Source organism: Vitis riparia, chromosome 7, assembly GCF_004353265.1.
Source record: "Vitis riparia cultivar Riparia Gloire de Montpellier isolate 1030 chromosome 7, EGFV_Vit.rip_1.0, whole genome shotgun sequence".
Lineage (NCBI taxonomy): Eukaryota > Viridiplantae > Streptophyta > Magnoliopsida > Vitales > Vitaceae > Vitis > Vitis riparia.
Window position 1 is genome coordinate 12,794,275 of NC_048437.1, and position 18,811 is coordinate 12,813,085.

Genomic DNA, 18,811 nt, shown 5'->3' on the forward strand with positions numbered 1-18,811 from the left:
AACCTTGTTATTCTCTTTTGACATACAGACTTTTGCTAGCCCATTGAGCCTCGCATATGCATTAGAGTCTTTCTTTCTTATTGACTTGCTTACATTTCTACACCGGGATAGGGACCCTTGAATGTATGCATGCCTCATTCAGGAGTTTCATACGCCTTGGGCCTACGAGCACATCATTCTCTCATAATTTTTCCTACTATCATACTACTGCATTCATTCGTATCTCATTGGTTGTGTTCTTCATATCTTTTTCTTTATTCTATCTACTACTTGTTTTGCTTCATATTCTCTCCACCCTGAGTGGTGATCCTCCTCAGTTCATACAAACACTGATTTAAAGATCTCTAGTTTGAGAAGGTCATCTTGTCAGAGAGAATTTTTGTTATCTTAGTCCTTGAGAGTGTGTCTATTCATTATTGATACCATCTTTGGGGTTCATTTGTTTATGTTCAAGGTATGTGCATTTGTATATATGTAAAAAAAAATGAAAAAGAAAATAAAAGAAAAGAAAAGAAAAATAAGCACATGTGTGTATGTGCATAGTATTCTCCATCATTGAGCGTGTATATTGATATATGAGGGTCATTTTATTGAGTATGGTTGTTATTGAGAGTTCGTATGTGAGCTTTCTGAGATCCTCTTTTCTTTATATTCACTTTGTCATATCTATTTGAGAGTGAGATGAGTGATCTTCTCCTAGATACTCTAGGTCATTGTCCTTTCTATCATTATATTCATTATTGATGTGGCTTCACTCCATTTTTTACTTGAGATGATCATCACTTTTCTTTGTATATTCATCGTTTCGTTATCATCCTCGTCATTGCTTATCATTCATCCCATTTGCTTCACCTCCCTTATTCTTTTCTTACATCGACCTATTCCTAGTTCAATTTTTTCCTTGCATCGTTCTTGCGTATCTCATTATCAATTTGATTTGCCTCATTATCTTATTATTGATATTATATTCACATTGGGCACCCTCAGGTTCATGGCTCACGAGCTTTTCTATACATGTTTTATTTTATACACGAGGGCATGGGTTTTTTATCATTGGGTATTTGGGCCTAGTTTTCCTTTCATTTTTATTACTTTATCACCCTAGCCTACGTTATATCCGGTGTCTTAAGACCACTCTGAGGCCATGGGATCAGATGTCGTATTCGACAACCCCTACTTGGACAGGTATTTGAGATTTGGTTGATATTTAGATATCATCATGTTTTTTCTTTTGGGAGACGCCTCTTTGATGTTTAGACCAGATTCAATTATGGATATGGATGACAGATTTCATGATGGATGATCTGATGTTGTCTGATTTTTCAATCTACTATACATCTAATGCCATATTGGAGCATATTTCCATTTTGGTTGAGATTTGTAGATCTCCATTGATTTGCATGATCATCCCCACTTACGAGAAACACGCTGAGACGATAACCTGTTTGTTATCTTATCATGATCCCCTAGTGGAGCCTTTCTTGGGCCATTCAGTCAAGCCCACACTTTTGATGTTTAGATGTCCTCATGCTTTATCTTTTGAGAGACGCCTTTTGATATGTGGGTTCGATTCAGCTAGGGATTTGGATGACTGGGATCACGTATTTGATGACGGATGATTTGAGGTTGTCCGATTTTTCGTACATTTGATGTCATACTAGGGCATATTTCCTTTCGGTTAAGATTTGTAGATCTTCATGGAGTCACATGATCCTCATCACTCACGAGATGCATGTCGAGTTGATATCCTATTATTATCTTATCATGATCCCCCAGTGGAATCTTTCTTGGGTCATTCAATCAGGCTCAAATTTTTCGACATTTAGATATCATCATGCTTCTTCTTCTAGGAGACGCTTCTTTGATTTGTGGATCCGATTCAGCTATGGACATGGATGATTAGGATTACACACTTGGTGATGGATGATTTGATGCCATCTAATTTTTTGACCTACCACACATTTGATGCCATACTGGGGCATATTTCCGTTTTGGTTGAGATTTGTAGAATTCCATTGATTTGCATGATCATCCTCAGTTACGAGATACACACCGAGCTGATGATTTGCTTTTATTTTGTCCTGATTCTCTAGTGGAGTCTTTCTTGAGTCATTCAGTCAGACTCGTGCTTTATGATATTATCGTGATTCTTGGACGAAGTTATCTCAGATGCATGGACTCCCATATCATCATTTCAGTGGAGTACATGTCAGATCTCTTATACATCCCATGGAGCTATTCTCGAGTCATTAGAATAGATCGGATGCCCTAGTTGCTATACTGGGGCATATTTCCCTCTTTTAGCTGTGGAGATGATTGTTTTCTCATAAACTTGTTACAGTCTCCATTATTCGACCGAGGGATATTTATTTGCATTACTGGCCACAGTTTTGATGATTTTCGCCGAGATGAGCCTTCAGCAGAGCACAATCTCAGGGGTTTGACTGTCCTACTATCCATGACTCTTTAGTAGACTAAGATCGTGGTAGTTACCCTGGTGGACTATTCTCTTGAGATTTCCCAACGGATCATTCATTTGAGATGACAATGGATTCCCCCAACAGAGCATCTCGAGTCAAAGGCATTTGGATTATTATGACGCTACATCAGGCCTCGTGTTTTGGTTGGATGGGTTGTGAGGCTATATTTATAGTCGATTTGATCATTTTGAATCACTAGGGGAGCGTCTTTTGGGACTCATGGAGTCCCTTTCAGATCATTTTAGTAGATTGAAAGTTGTGGCAGCATGCTACACTAGGGCATATTTTCCCCCTCATCATTTTCTTGCATATCAGTGTTCAGAGCCATCATATTTTCTTAGTTTTGGCTTTCAGAGCCACCATTCCTTCTCAGTTCGATGTTCAAAGCCACCATCTCTTCTCAGTTTGGGTGTTCAGAGCCACCATATCTTTTCAATTAGGAATTCAGAGCCGCTATATCTTCTCAATTACGACATTTAGAGTTGTCCTGCTCAGTTTGACATTCAGAGATGTCAGTTCTCAATTGTGGCGTTCAAAGCCACCATCTCCTTACAACTTGGTGTTCGGAGCCATCATTGCTTCTCATTTACGATGTTCAAAGTCGTCTTTCTCTGTTTGACGTTCAGAGATGTCAGTTCTCAATTGTGGCGTTCAGTGTCTTCATTTTCTTCAGTTTGGCGTTTAAAGCCGCATCTCCAGCTTAGCGTTCGAGTCACTATCCCTTCACAGTTTGACGTTCAGAGCCACCATCTCTTCTTAGTTTGGGCGTTCAGAGCCATCATCTCTTTTCAATTCTACATTCAGAGCCGCCATATCTTCTCAGTTACGACATTCAGAGTCGTTCTGCTCAGTTGCACATTCAGAGATGTCAGTTCTCGGTTATGGCGTTCAAAGCCACCATCTCCTTACAGCTTTGCGTTCAGAGCCATCATCATTTCTCAGTTACGATGTTCAGGGTCGTCTTTCTTAGTTTGATGTTTAGAGATGTCAGTTCTCAGTTATGGCATTCAGTGCCTTCATCTTGTTCTGTTTTGGCATTCAGAGCCACCATCTCTTTTCAGTTCGGCATTCAGAGTCGCCATATCTTCTTAGTTATGACATTCAGAGTCGTCCTGCTCAGTTTGACATTCAAAGATGTCAGTTCTCAATTATGGCGTTTAGAGCCACCATCTCCTTACAGCTCGGCGTTCAAAGACATCATTGCTTCTCAGTTACGACATTCAGAGTCGTTTCTCTCAATTTGACGTTTAGAGATGTCAGTTCTCAATTATGGCGTTCAGAGCCTTCATCTTCTTCAATTTGGTGTTCAGAGCCGTATCTCCAGCTTGGTGTTCAGAGTCACTATCCTTTCACAGTTTGACGTTCAGAGCCACCATCTCTTTTCAGTTTGGCGTTTAGAGTCACTGTCTTTTCACAATTTGGCGCTTAAAGCCATCATCCTATACGATCGGACATTCATTGCCACCTTTTCGACGTTCAGAGCTACATTCCTAGCGTTTAGAGCTGTCGTTCATAGTTTGACATTCAGAGCCGTTGTGCATACTCATTCCGACATTTTGAGTCACCATCTTTTCTCCTTTTCGGCGTTCAAAGTCATTTTTCCTCAGCCTTATCATTCAGAGTCATAGCTCTTAGCATTCATATTCACTAGCATTGCACATCTTGCCTTCATGATTTTACATTCGTCCTCATTTTCCTCACCTCGTTACCTTGTGCTTATCGCTTGTTCATCATGCCCTTCGAGACTTCCTCTTCCACTACACATGACATGGTCCTTTGAGTTCGCAACACATATTTCGGTCATGTTGTTCGGCACCATACACTTAGCGTTCTCATGTAGTTCATATAGGGCAGTCCCCTTTGGGTGCATTCTTTTCTGTACTCCTAGGTGGTTTGACTGTTACTCATCTTTGACATTGATCTTCAAGTCACTTTGGGGAGGCACTTTAGAGGGAGCCTAGATCCATAACATAGCTCTAAAGGCACTCTAAGAGCTACCATTCTCTTAGGACTTTAGAACCCCTTTTGTTCATTTGTTGGTTTGAGTGAGTTAGTGTTATACTTGTGTACCTTTAGGGGTCTTTCTTTTTCTTCAATAGAGTTCACTTCATTTCACTCACTATTCACACTTTCTTTTCACTCTAATGTTCATATTCCTTACACTCGTGAACTCTACCGAAGAAGGGCATATTTGTAGACCCTGTTATAAACCAACTTTTTTTACCACCCCTTATTGAGATCGGGTAAACTAGGCACTTCATTTGGAGAAGTAGCTGGGGAGGAGGATGGCTAGAACAAAATAAATGAAATGATGGTTGAAGCAGGAAGCCGGTGAAAGCTTGCAAGAGAAGAAAATTAGGCTCGAGAAGAGAAAGGGAGCAAGAGGATGTAGAGGGCAGGTCGGTAGATTTAAGGGGACTATGACGTGAGAGTTTTGGGGGGGCAGGTAAGGTTTCACTCAAAAGAAAAATATAGAGGGAGTTGGGTGAAAGATTGAAAAAAGAAGAAAAACTGAGAAATGAGAGGAGAATATTTTTTTTTCTTCTTCTCTAGGTTCTTAGAAAGGTGAGCAAGAGGGAGTTTTGGAGAGAGGCAAAGGTCGAAACAAAAAGTAACGAAGGGGGATTCGTTTGCTTACGTCTTCTGGGAGGTAAGTTATTCACTGTAAAATATCCACTCCCTTCTGCATTTTTTTCATTTGTTACTGTTGAGGCTTGTTGGATGCTTTGACATGGCCATCAAAGGCCTATCTACTTGCTGTTAATTTTGGGTATGGGTGTCATGTTATGCATTTTGTCATTTTATTGATTTTTGGACTGTTTGGGTTTAGCTGTACAGTGTTCATGTTTCATTTTCATTCGAGTTTTTTTAGATTGATTTGAGCTTTGTTCTAGTTTTACCAGCCATGCTTTTGATTTTCGTTTAAAGTCCAGTTGGTTTCAACCACCTGTTCAGGCCTATTGATCAAAGCATGAAACAGGGTTTTATTCAATGACTTGTAGCTTTACTTTATCTCCTCTATCCTTGCTCAATTTTTGTTATTCATTCTCTGTTTTTGGTACCCGCTTCTCTTGAGAATATTAGATTGTGCACGACGTTGTTCTTGGTTTGAATATCAACAAATGTCTCTTAAGGTCTTTATCATGTATTTATTCAACTCATGGTTCGAAGGAAGGATTGTTTGTTCACTTTTAAGAGGGTATTAACGCAGCTAGATATTTTGGAAAAATGATTTGGAACTTGGTCCCACCTGCTGAACCCATTTAGGCTCTTGCTGAAATTTTTACCGAAGTACAAGCTGCCATTTTGAGTAGTGAGGACAATGAGAAAGTTCAAGACTTGCGGCAATTGGATATCACTCCTCTCTCTCTTGGATTAGAAGTAGTTGGAGGAGTCATGACTATTTTAATTCCAAGAAACCTCACCATGCTCACCAACCATCCTTCAAATCCTCATCTTACATACCTATTGGGAGTGGTCCTTTCTCAAGGTCTCTCCTTCCAACTCTGGCCTACAACCACCACCCTTGTCACACTCCTCGATCAGCTCCATTCTCATCCCACCAACAGCCCACTCTCTCCCATCCTCTCCGCCTTATCCAATGGTTAAGATCATCGCTCTCTTCGTATCCTCGAACTTAGGTTCGACATTGGCCTTGTCAACATTGTCACCGCTACCACACGTCGCGCTAATATCACCGTCACCGGTCTCCCGTACGTGATCCCCAACTTCCAATTCAATGCCGAGATGAACTCCCACATTTGAGGCTCGTATGGTGGAACTGTTGAGGTGGCACCATTAAGAGGGGAGAGGGGGGGGGGGGGGGGGGGGGGTGGGAATTGATTAACTCGGTAGATGTGGTGAGAAAAGAAGATGGGAAATGTGATTGCTTGCATGGATTTCAAGGTTGTCGTCTTCTGGAGGTGGAACGAGGCCTTTGCATGGTGACTCATGTACTGCCATGTGTAAATGGGGTACGACTTGATTCTTTTCGTGGAGAAATGAGGCTTCATTACTCCTTTCCCAAAAGTTGGCAGTTCACTAATGACATGCAAAGGTTTAAATAAATGATGAATGAAAGTCAATGGTGGCATGGGAATTTTCATAAGTGGCAAGGGCACTTCAAGTTTTCTAAATAAATAAGTGCCAGTGACATCCAATTGTGGCCTCATGGTGGAATTTTTTTTTTTTTTTTTCATGTTTCAAAGTTTGATTTCCGTAAATTCTTTTTAAATGATTCTTAAAATCTCGATTTCTCGAATAATCTCATTTTTATTCCAATTTTTTAATGATCACTAAAAATTTCATTCTCAAATAATTTTTCGAAATTCTGATTCTCAAATTTAATTTTTAAAAACTTCGTTTTTAAATAATTCTTCAAGATTCCGATTTCCAAATTTAATTTCCAAAATTTCAATTTTCACATTTATTTTTTTAATCATTATATTTCGTTATTATTATTATTCTATTCATTTATTTATTTATAAAATTCCATATTTAAATAATTCTTCAAAATTCCAATTTCCGAATTTAATTTCCAATTTCCAAAATTCCAATTTTCGCATTTGTTTATCATCATCATCATCATCATCATCATCATCATCATCATCATTATCATTTTATTTATTTATTTATTTTTAAAATTCCATCTTCAAATAATTTACAAGATTCCAATTTTCATAATTTAATTTTCAAAACTCCAATTCTCAATTGATTTTCAAAATTCCAATTTTTAAATTTAATTTTCAGAACTCCAATTTTCAAAACTCCAATTTCTTTCAAATTTAATTTCTAAAACTCCAATTCTTAAATTTAATTTTCGAAACTCCAATTCTCAAATAATTTCCGAAATTCCAATTTCTTTTAAATTTATTTTCCAAAATTCCAATTTTCAAATTAATTTTATGAAATCACATTCTCATATAATTCTTCAAAATTCCAATTTTCATAATTTCTATTTTCAAATAATTTTCCAAAACTCCAATTCTTAAATTTAATTTTCAAAAATCCAATTCTCAAATAATTTTTGAAATTCTAATTCTTAAATTTAATTTTCAGAACTCCAATTTTCAATTAATTTTCAAAACTTCAATTCCTTACTTTAATTTTTAAAGCTCCAATTTCTGAATTTAATACTTAAAATTCAAATTTTCAATTAATCTTCAAAACTCCAATTCTTAAATTTAATTTTCAAAACTCCAATTCTCAAATAATTTTCAAAATTCCAATTTCTTTCAAATTTAATTCTAATTTTCAAAACTCCAATTTCTTTCAAAATTAATTTTCAAAACTCCAATTTCTTTTAAGTTTAATTTCCAAAATTCCAATTTCTTTTAAATTTAATTGCAATTTTCAAAATGTTGATTTCTTTCTCAATTAATTTTCAAAACTTCAATTCTCAGATAATTTTCTGTTTCCCTTGATCTTTAATAAGCGTGAATATGATTTTCATAATTCCAAAACAATGGAATTTGTAGGATTAATTCATGTAAAATCAATTGGGCTTTGGTGGGGGCCCTACATATGAGTTTTCTTTTTTTTATTGTCAATTGTTATGCTTAATGAATATTGGTTGATCTTTGTCTTGCTCTTTGATATGCATTTGATAATTTTTGTACTTGAATTAATAATGTTTCAATGATAGCGTACTATTACTTGCTACCAAGGTACGCTCTTACTCTCACTTTGTTCATTTATTCATTATCATGACTTGCATTTGATCTATGATCGCTTTGGTATCCATTAATCTCCTAGTCAATTTATATACTTGCTTCATCTTATTTAGTAGAGACTCATTTTTAGGGGCTTAGAGGGGTGCTACAGTTTTTACTGTACCTTCCCAATAAGTAACCTGACCCTTGGTCCTGACTCGGTTTTTTCACAGACTTGTTTTTTCAAATAAGGAGTCACATTTAGGGTTTTTCTTTCTTATTTTGTTTTCTCTTTAAACAAATAAAACGAAAATAAGTGGCGACTCCAAGTCTTTTTTTTTTTTTTTCTAAAAATCAAAATTTCACCAAACAAATAAAAAAATGAGTTACGCTGTCAAGTGGGAACGCATCGTGCTAAAATGCGAGGTCCACAACTTCTCTCTTACGTTTTTGTCCTACCATTTTCCAAGAACTCAACAAACCTTAAATAGTTTTTATTAAAAAAATATATATTATGTTGCAAAATTTAAATAATTCAACATTTTTTTATTAATTATTTATGAAATCTTTTTAGGATATAGTTAAATTATGTTTAATCATAAATCTACACATAATATATTTTTATTTATAATTAAATCATATTAATGAAGATGAAAAACATAGTAATAAAAGCATTGTATTTATGACAATATACTTCAATTTTTTTAAATAAACTATTTACTATAAAAAATAAAAAATAGAATTATAAATAAAAAATATTTAATTAATTTTATTCTAATAATTAGGATTTTGAAGTTAAAACATAGAATTGGATGTCACCTATATAAACTAGCACAAACTTTTGATATTATTTGAATATCAAATCCATTTTTCATTGAAATATAGCTGGGACATTTTTTAAATCAAAAGGCATCACAAGCCATTCAAAGTGTCCTTCGGGACAAGAAAAAGTTGTCCACTCAATGCTAGATGAGTCCATCTTAGTCTGCCAAAATCCTAATTTGCAATCGAACTTACTAAAAATTTTGTATCTTTGAATGCAATTTATTAACATGTCAACTGTTATCATTTAATCTCTTGTAGTTGATGAGCAGTCTAACTTTTACTCTTTTGATCTCATGGTTTCTAACCATATAAAGTGAAAGCAAAATTTTTTTTTTTTTTAAATGAAATAAAATAAAGAATAATTTTTAGAGAATAAGTTGGAATTGTTTTTACCCCTTTTTAAAATCAAAAGGAAAACATGTGCCCATTTGATCATGTGTTCTGAAACTTGTCTTTAAAATTGTTTTTAAGTTAAAGAATAAAAATTAGTTTTTAAAAACAAGTTTTAAAAAACATGGTCAAATGGTTCCTTAGCTAACCCATGAATTTTAAAATTTTATTTATTTTTTTATTTCATATTCATTCTTTTTATAAAATAAAGATTTTATTATAAAAAATTGAGTACTTTTTATTTTTTTAATTTCATTTTCTGTGTAATCCAAATATGTAATTTTTTTTTTCAATATTTCTCTCCCTTGTCCTAACATTTTTCAATTTATATCATATTAAACCATGTATTACTGTGGTAAACATGCCTTACATTAAATATGTGGGCCCTACATTTTATATATTTTATGCTTACATCTAGATTTTAAAAACAAAGTGAAATATATAATAATTTTTGGAGGACAAGTAGAAGTTTGTTTCACCTATTTTTAAAAACAAAAAGAAAATATGAGTCGTTTGATCGTATGTTCTGAAACTTGTTTTTAAAAATTGATTTTAAGTTAAATAACAAAAAATAGTTTTTAAAATAAGTTTTAAAAAATATGGTCAAACCGTCTTACCTAACCAATAACTTTTAAATTTTTATTTTTTATTTCATATTTATTCTTTCTATAAAATAAAAATTTTATTATAAAAAAATTAAGAACTTATTTCTTTTTTTTAATTTCATTTTCTATGTAATCCAAATATATAATTTTTTTTTTCAATATTTCTTTCCCTTTTCCTAACCTTTTCCAAGAGCCAAACCTGCCCTAAATGCTTCTCCTTAAAGGAAAAAAATTGGTAGAACAAAACAAATGGGATAATTTTACCACTTTTTATTATTATTAACTATTTATGAGATCTTTTAGGTATAATCAAACCATCTTTAATTATAAATTCATATATAATTTACTTATTATTTGTAATTAAATTATATTAATTAAGGTAAAAAAGCATAATAAAATAAAAAATAAAAAATGATGGATCTATGACAAGTATACTGAATCTTTTTTAAAATCAAAATTAATATAATTTGTTTTAAATGTATTTAAAGTTTCAATTTTATCCACCATCAACTCTGTCTTTTTTATTATTTCCCGAGGCGTCCACCATGTTGGTAGTTGGCTCATATGTAATAATGAATGCAGACAAAGATAATTGAGAAATCGGCGAATGTGGAGTAATATTTTGTCTGTTGTGTGGATAAGGTGGTATGATGATGGTTCAATTTCATTCAGCTTTTCTCCGAGTTTGAATGTTTGGTTGGAAAAGGCCTGTTGAGGATTTTTGTGTCGGCAAGGGTTTTATTATAATCAATGGGATTAGTTGTGGTGCGGGTGTCCTTATTTGACGCAAGTCCTAAGTCCTAACCCCCGTCATTGAGGCCTTAGGCCCTTAGGCTGCGGTTGCTGTTATACAAACCCTGATACCTACCGAAGGGTCAGACCCACGACAATGCTGTGGGTGAAAAAGAATGGGTGCAGAGAGAAAGCAAGAGTAAGGCAACTGTAGAACTCATGTCTTAAATAAATTTTCCCTAAAAGGCAACAGAAATATTTGCAATAAAATGGCCATTACTTCCAAAAGAAGCAAAGACCAGACCAGGTAAAATTCAATCTATTTGAATCTTGTAAAATGAAGGCTTCTTCCAATAAGAACCGCAAGGGCAGTTTGGAACCTAATTGTGCTATTTCTCTAACAAGTCCTTCTGTTCTCTCCCATCCCAACAAATGATTCTTGAGTCCCCCATTCTTGAGAGGGTTTTAACAAAATGCAGTAGGGACGTTAAAACTCTGGGAGGGGTCGATTCTTATTCTCACAAACAATGAAGTGTTCATAATCATATCAGATTAAAGGCGCAACCAACCAATATGGAAACAAATCAATTTAATCCATCTACTATAAAACTAAATGGATGCCACAATCATAAGAATCAACTGTAGAGAGTAATGTCAGCTGTCTTAATTATCCATTTATAGATATTGAACTAGAACAGATGTTGCTATATGAAGGCCATTACATTTCAAGGGGAAAGAAAAGAAGAGAGAACAGATGAGACAACCTAAACTCTAAATTGTAAAATCCAGCAGTCTTTGAAATAATTAAACATCTTCCTCGTAAATTTCATTGCAAGACAAATATGAACAAATTGAACGCAAGAGTCTATTATCCAATGAGAGGATGCTACCACCGTGCATTACTAGGCAATTTCTGTGGCACTGAAGAACGCTTGTTTACCTACAAGAAATATTGATGGACCTCATGACAAGGATTGCTTGCATTTGGGTTATGTAAACAGAGGCTTCTCAACTATGTCTATCTATTTAGAGGCCAAAATTGCAGGCCTGAACAAACTCCATATCATAGTCAACATGCTTTGTCCAAAGAGGACGGAACTGGTTCATGGCAATATCAAGCCACGGTTTCATATTTCCATTGAAGTGGACCACTGCAGCATTGTGAATCTCATCCATGCTTATGCTTGGATTGTAGCCAAGACCCAGAACATGCCAGGACTTGTCCAGCGGCTTTGTTGTTGAGTAAAAAGTGATCAGGCCTGGAGGCAGTGTTCCCAATTTCCATAAGGTGCGATTCTCATTCTGCAACATCACCAGCTTCTCTAGTTAGTAATAACACAAAGCCACAAAGCCACAAAGCAAGAAAATTACAGAATCGGAAAACAATACAGAATAAAAGCAAACTTGTAGCATTAGCAATGCATCATCTATAAAGATTGAATTTTCTTTATGTCTATGCCTAAACGTTCAGGGTCTGAAAGCACCATTAGACCGAAATTTACAATAACCAAGGGCTTGATATTTGTAGACAGAAATCAAGTATCATCCAATGGTTCAAAGCACATGCACACAACCAAACTTAACTGCACAGATAATGAATCTTAAGGGAAATTAAAAGTTGTCTTACCAGATTCTGCCAGTAGTGATACTGCTCGGTGCACTTCTCCTTTCTCCATGCATCCAAATCGAAGAAATTCATCCCATAAGCCCACCCACAGGCCTTGGGATTAAACTTCTCTTTAATCAGCGGGTGTGAGAAATTCATGTACTGTGCATACCGATGGAATGACCCGAAACACGTCTCAACAGCCCCATTCACCTTCCCATCCATATCTATCTTCCACAACCCAGTCAAATCCCTCTGAACCACAACATCATCATCCAGAAACAATATCCTGTGCAATTTCGGGTACATTTCTGGCAAATAAAATCTCAAATGATTCAACATCGACAAGTATTTGGGATTCCTAAATTTCATGTTCGTTGTGTCCTTTGTGGCATTCTCAATCTTATTTTCAAAATAAAATCTCTGCAAATTTGCGGACTCAAGCTGCCTAAGAACTGGCACATAAGATGAATTCAAGAACTTGTAATCTTCCACAGCCTTAACTTCAATGTGAGATCCATTATAGTCTCTCATTTTAAACATGACCTGCATTGCCCCCAGATTCATCTTATCAGTCACCACATGAAACACATGCTTCCATGGCTCCTTCGCGTTCTTCACGGCCGAATTCACCACTACCGACGCCGCAATCACATTATCAGAGAAAATGGCATAGTGATACAGCTTGGGATCCTCCAACTCCGGTGGAGTCGGTTTCCCCTCATCGGAGTACTTCTCCGGGTGCGCAATTCGCTCCTCCATCAACCGCATTGCGAGGCAATGCAAGCTCTTGGGGATCGATTTCGCCGCAATCAAGCTTGAAAACGCACCTTGCTTCTTGGCCTTGGTCAACTGCTCATTAACAGCAAAGATCGTGTCCTTCAGTTTCTGGATCTTGAGCTGATTGTCGAAAGACTCTTTGGCTTCGGAAATGACTTGGCGAGTCACCTTGATTCTCTCCTTCACTTCCTTCTCGAACTGCCGAAGCACCGACTCGTCGATCACCAGGGAATCGGGCTCGTACAAAGCGCGGTAAGAAGGTTTGGAGATCAGATCCGTATAATTCCGAGAGAGATCCGCAAAAACCCTAACTAGCTTCGAGTTCTCAAGCTTCAGCTTGCGAGCGTAGGACGCATACGCCAGTGCCAAAGACTTGTGATCCTCCGCCTGTTTCCGGATCTGATCAAGTCGCGGCTTCAGAGGATCGGATTTGACTGCAAGCACTGATCTCCGAGTCGATCCGAATCCATATGAACCCTAACACAAACAAATTGAATTGAATTAAATAGCAAAATATGGAATTAAACAGAAGGAAGAATTCAACCACATCTAGAGAGAGAATTACCATATTGTCGTAATTGGAAGAGGCAGTGTCGGAGGCGAGAAGGAAGAGGGAGGCGAAGAGGAAGAGCGCGAAGGCCATGGCAGAGGCAAAGAGGATTCTGAGGGCGAAGAAGCGGGAGAGTCCAGTGGATGAAAAGGCACCGTTTCGTTGCGTCGGGTGAGCCATTTCTTCTCCTGATGCGATCTAAGTGTGAGAGAAAGAGTGGGTCTCCGTCTTCATCACTGCTTCATTTCTTCGGTCTCCCTGTTTTCAAGTGTGGAAGTGAGTTGTTTTTTTTTTTTTCTAATCAGATCCAGGAGTTTGAGACGGCCACTTTTTGAACATCATTACGATACAGTTGCAGTAAATCCCTTTCCTTCCCATTTTCCTTTCATTTTTTTATGTTCTGTCGGTGGTAGTATTTTTTTCCAACTCAACTTTCGTATAAAACCGCCTTTTCCTTTCCGCTATTTCCAATAATTTAAGCTTATTTAAATTTCTAAAATAAATAAAAATTCATGTTTGGGGAAGCTTCTTAGCATATTTTTTATATGCTATTTTAAATAATTTTATTTATTTTATAATTTTGATATAGAAATTAAATAATTAAAAATTTTATTTTTTATATTTTAACTGTTTTTAGAACAGTTTTATGTTATCCAAAATAAAAACATATTTAATAACTAAAAATATATTTAAAATAAAAAATATAATATTTTGAAAAAACATCTTTGTTTATGATTGTTTTTACTTGTTTTTTAAGAATTGTTTAAAAAAATAATTATTTAAATGTATATAATGATTAAAAATAAAGTTTTAGGTATAAAAATTATTTTTAAAATATATTTCAAAATATTAAAATAGGTTAAAAATAGTTTTGGTTTTGAAATAAATTTTTGTTCTATAAAATATCAAAGAAAATTGTCAAAAATTACTTTTTTGAATTGCCTTAAAAAACAACTACCAAATAGGGCCCAAATGATTTAACCATGACGCTGTCAATGAAACATAGAGTTAATTTCTAAATATATTTAAGGATTAATGGATTAAAATGATGAAAATATATTAAATTTATAAAACTAATCTCTCCCATCTTTAAACTTGAAGGGTAACCCATTTTTGATATAAATTCTCTTTAATATTTTTTTTATTTACATGTGTATTTTAAAAAAAAGAGTTAATTTTACGAGAAAAAATGAGAGCATTTTTTTAAAATCCAAAATAGGTATTTTTTTTAGGTTGAAAAAGGGTGAAGGGTTAATTTTACAAAATAATTTCATCACCTTGATTACCCCTTGTAGACCCCCATTTGGGGGTTGCAGGTGGAGGGCTCTCAGGGAGCCACGTGTCGCCTCGTAATTGGTCTTTAGTGGAATCAGGTTAGTGGGTTGAGAAGCAATGAAAAATGGACACCTGTTATGGAATTTTTTTGAAGCCGTTATAGAGGAGCGTATCAGATTGAGGCAAGGGGGTGCTTTTGGTTGCCGTTTTGTGGAGATATTTTGTGGTGGGGGTGAGGATTTCGTGTAGCTTGAGAGAGATATTTTGGGGTTACAGAGGAGCTTTAGGGAGTTTTTGACAGAAAAGGAGCAAGGAGATATAGCTAGGGTAGCAAGCCAGAGGCGTCAGGAAGGGGTGATTTCGTTACTAGTTTGGGAGATATTTTTGAGGAGATTCCTTGAGCTTAGGGGGCAAGCTGCTAGAGAGGGTTTTTCTGAGAGTTTTTGAGCTAGTTGTAGACAGTGAAACTCGAAGGAGGGAGGGAACGGAGAGAGTTTTCTTAAGAGCTTGAGGGAAGAGTTTTGAGGAAGCTTTTTAGTAGATGAAATCGACAAGGTTGGTGATGTTCTTACCTTGGATTCTCGCATGGAAATATATTCGGGGAGAATGGAAGGTTATGCACTGAAACTAAGGCTATTGTCTGAATCTGGGTTGAGTTATGGAATTGTCGAAACACAATCAGTGAATTCCTAGAAAGAGTTATACAACTTGACTGTGGACACCTTTCGAAGACAAGAACCTGCAAATATGGATCTACGTGTACATGTCATCACCCCAAAAGAAAGGATTACTCAATCAACAACGAATACTTTGGGTCTGCTTGATCATCCCTTGAGACCAGGGTGAGCTGTATGTTCTCACTATAATTTGTATGGACTTTGCTGGTATGGTCCAACTCGTAAATTTGAGCACCACCTTCAACCTATTCCTTTCATATACACCACATATCCACTATACCCACCTCCATACTCATCTTCATGCACGTTTCTCTCTCTACACTATCACCCGTACCCATTAAACCCTCTTCCTGCAATATGGCATGCACCCAGTCTCCCATTCACTTCCTAATAGTTTTCATTTCCCATTTATCCCTAGACACATGCATGACCATCCCTAGGTGTTTCACTTCCTGCACCTTCTCCTTTCAATCTCTCTGCCATGCAAATCCATTTTCTTAATCCCACACATGCCACCAATCCTTCCTAAACCCTTTAAACCTATTTCATGCTCACCACTTCATCCATCTTAGCCTTTATCCAACCCATTGTTTCATGCCCACCGAACGTACCCATCTTTGTCACTACCTGTGGTTCCACTCAACACCACCCTTTATATATAACTGTTCTTCACACTTCCTATACCTTATCCTCTGCCCGATCGCCTGGCTACCTTGCCATTCTCTTATATGCATGGGCTACATGGTATTTTCCAGTTTTGACCGGAACAAATGAAGATAATATGGAAGCAATTGGTGAGGATTACTCTGTAGAATCCATAAATGTTAGGAGGCCATTCTATGCCTTTCTCAATGTCGGATTTGTGAAAGCATCGACTGGCAATTGTATGTTTGGTGTTCTGAAGAGAGCACTGGATGGTAACTTGAACATTCCCCACGGCGCCAAGATGCATGCAAAGTTAGATTTAAATGAGGCCATGAGATCAGTTGACTTCTTGCGTTTAGAAGCAGATGTTCGCAATAGGAGCTACATGCTATGCGTTGAGTGCGCTTGATTGTTGCCAGGAGATGGTTTGGTCTAGAAAATGCCATGGTGTCAACGTGGATATTCATATGTGGTGAACGGCTTGGAAGACATACATGAGCAGATCAGTGCATTCTTTTCCACTGCTTTAAAGGATGGCAAACATGAATATGTCAGTGTTAGTGGAAATTTTCCCACTATTCCTCAAGCTTTGTTCTCATCTCCATCGATGCTTTCTTGCCCAAATTGTTCCAGCTATTCAAGTCACCTCATGTCTCTATACAGAAGCTTTCACTGGGATCAATAAATCAGTTCATTATTCTAATGCCCATTGCTTTATTCATGTCCATGAATCAATGCCTCCAAGGTTTGTTTGTTCTTGCTCATGACCCTATTGCGGAGATTCGAAAATTGGTTTATGTTGCTTTTGTCCAGTTGGTTGGAGTTTAGTTTGCTATCTTGGAGCCACATATGAGGAATATAATTGAATACATGTTGCAAGCCGACCAGGACGCTGATGATGAAGTTGCTCTTGAGTCTTGTGAATTTTGGTCAACCTACTGTAAAACGTAGTTAGATCCTAAACTTTTATGAGAATTCTTACCACATTTGATTCCAGCTCTATTGTCAAATATGGCTTATGCTGAGGATGATGAGTCACTTGCAGATGCAGAGGAGGACGAGTCTATCCCGGATAGAGATCAGGATCTGAAGCCTCGCTTCCATTCATCACAATCACATGGACTAGATGATATGAAGAACGATGCGGAATAGGAGATTACCCTTTTGAGGCAGTATGCTCAGGTTTAGAACTTATATGGTGTGCTCAACTCCTCGAAAACACGGGTTGATTGAGAAATCCGTGATTATTTAGATTTTCAAGCAGGAGTTGATAGAAAAGTCCTCGGAGCGGGATGTTTATGAGAGTCACTGTACTCATTATTTCAACGGCCAAAAGGGGTTGTTGCTAACATCATTTTGCATCCTGATGTGAATCACTTTCTTCTTTCATCTGGGAGTGATGATACAACTGTAGGAGTGTGAGACCTCATAAGCAAGAAGTGTGTGGCGACCCTGGAAAGGCATGTTTCAGCAGTGATGTCTCTGACAATGTTTGAAGATGGATGAATCATGCTCAATGCTGTAAGAGATGAGGTTGTGAATTTGTGAAACCTTCATGACCATAGTTACGAATTGGTTGTCCCAACATATAAGGTGCTTGAAGGCGTATTTGTGAACCATTCCGAGTCTCTCTCTTCTTCATCTTTAAATTCATATAAATAGTGGAGGGATATGAAGAAGCAAAGTGAGTCACTAGCAATTCATTTTATCACAGTTGGAGAATGTGAGATGGTTCAAATATGGGACACTGACGGTGCAGTTCGCCTATTTGAGCAGCAATCCTCGGATGTCACCGTTAGCTCAGACAATTATGATTCTAAAAAAAGGGTTTCATTGCTACCATTATCATGCCTTTAGATCAAGGATTGCTTTGTGCAACTACTGATCAACAATTTCTTTTCTATTGACCTGTTATGAAGAGACGTTGAAGTGAATGCTAAATAAAAGGCTTATAGGATATGATGAAGGGATTGTGGGTATGAAGTGTTACTGTAATGACCAGGTATTTTATGTCACGTTAGCATTTTTATTTTGAAAAGTCTTATTTTGAGTGATGGTTGAAAAGTAAAAAAAAAAAGTGTCTGAAGAACACGTGTTAGTTTTGGATTGGTGAAATTCGGTTTATTATGTTGGTAAATTAGGCGAGTTGAAAATTTTATGACATGTCAGCCTTAGGGTGGAAATTTCTTAGGATTTTAGTAATTGAGAATTTACGGAAAAGAAAAATGAAAAGTTAATTAATTAAAATTAATTAGAATTAAAAAAATTAAATTAATTAATTAAATTAAATTCCTTATTAATAAAATTGAGAAAATATTAAATTGTGTGTTTTATAAAAAAAAAAAATGAAATGAAATTGGAAATAGAAAATAACCAAATGAAAATAAAGAGAAAAAAAAAACAAAAATGAAAAGGAATTAATTTGGGCTCGGATGAAATGGGGTTTTAAAAGAAAAATGGGAATTAGTTATTGGGTTTTTGAACTTTGAGCTGGGCTTGAGTGGACTGTTGGTAAGTGGATTAAAATTGTAAAAAGAAAGGAAAACATGAGAATTAGTTATTGGGTTTTGAACTTTGGGTTGGGCTTGAGCGGAC

General features: G+C 36.1%; 2 protein-coding genes across 2 annotated transcripts; one reads left to right on the top strand and one right to left on the bottom strand.

The window, feature by feature from the left end:
- Window positions 1-11,325: 11,325 nt before the first annotated feature.
- LOC117918849 (galacturonosyltransferase 8-like) lies at window positions 11,326-13,945 on the bottom strand. Its single transcript, XM_034835783.1, has 3 exons — window positions 13,635-13,945; window positions 12,311-13,546; window positions 11,326-11,985 (listed from the first exon to the last, which is right to left on the bottom strand). Exons 1-3 carry the CDS (start codon window positions 13,797-13,799, stop codon window positions 11,710-11,712), a joined length of 1,677 nt encoding a protein of 558 aa, XP_034691674.1. The 5' UTR covers window positions 13,800-13,945; the 3' UTR covers window positions 11,326-11,709.
- Window positions 13,946-16,352: 2,407 nt separating this feature from the next.
- Window positions 16,353-17,368, top strand: LOC117918047 (transportin-1-like). The gene is made up of 3 exons (XM_034834578.1): window positions 16,353-16,583; window positions 17,045-17,135; window positions 17,214-17,368. The coding sequence occupies exons 1-3, from the start codon at window positions 16,353-16,355 to the stop codon at window positions 17,366-17,368; spliced, it is 477 nt and encodes a 158-aa protein (XP_034690469.1).
- The last annotated feature ends 1,443 nt before the right edge of the window (window positions 17,369-18,811 follow it).

Excerpts from the sequence above, each read along its gene's own strand:
- LOC117918849 (XM_034835783.1), bottom strand. The coding sequence starts at position 13,799 with ATGGCTCACCCGACGCAACGAAACGGTGCCTTTTCATCCACTGGACTC. Across the intron at positions 13,547-13,634 it reads CTTCCAATTACGACAATATG|GGTTCATATGGATTCGGATC; the intron begins GTAATTCTCTCT and ends TGTTTGTGTTAG. Across the intron at positions 11,986-12,310 it reads ATCACTACTGGCAGAATCTG|AATGAGAATCGCACCTTATG; the intron begins GTAAGACAACTT and ends GTGATGTTGCAG.
- LOC117918047 (XM_034834578.1), top strand. The coding sequence starts at position 16,353 with ATGGAAGCAATTGGTGAGGATTACTCTGTAGAATCCATAAATGTTAGG. Across the intron at positions 16,584-17,044 it reads TCTTGCGTTTAGAAGCAGAT|TTTGCTATCTTGGAGCCACA; the intron begins GTTCGCAATAGG and ends GTTGGAGTTTAG. Across the intron at positions 17,136-17,213 it reads TGAAGTTGCTCTTGAGTCTT|CTCTATTGTCAAATATGGCT; the intron begins GTGAATTTTGGT and ends ATTTGATTCCAG.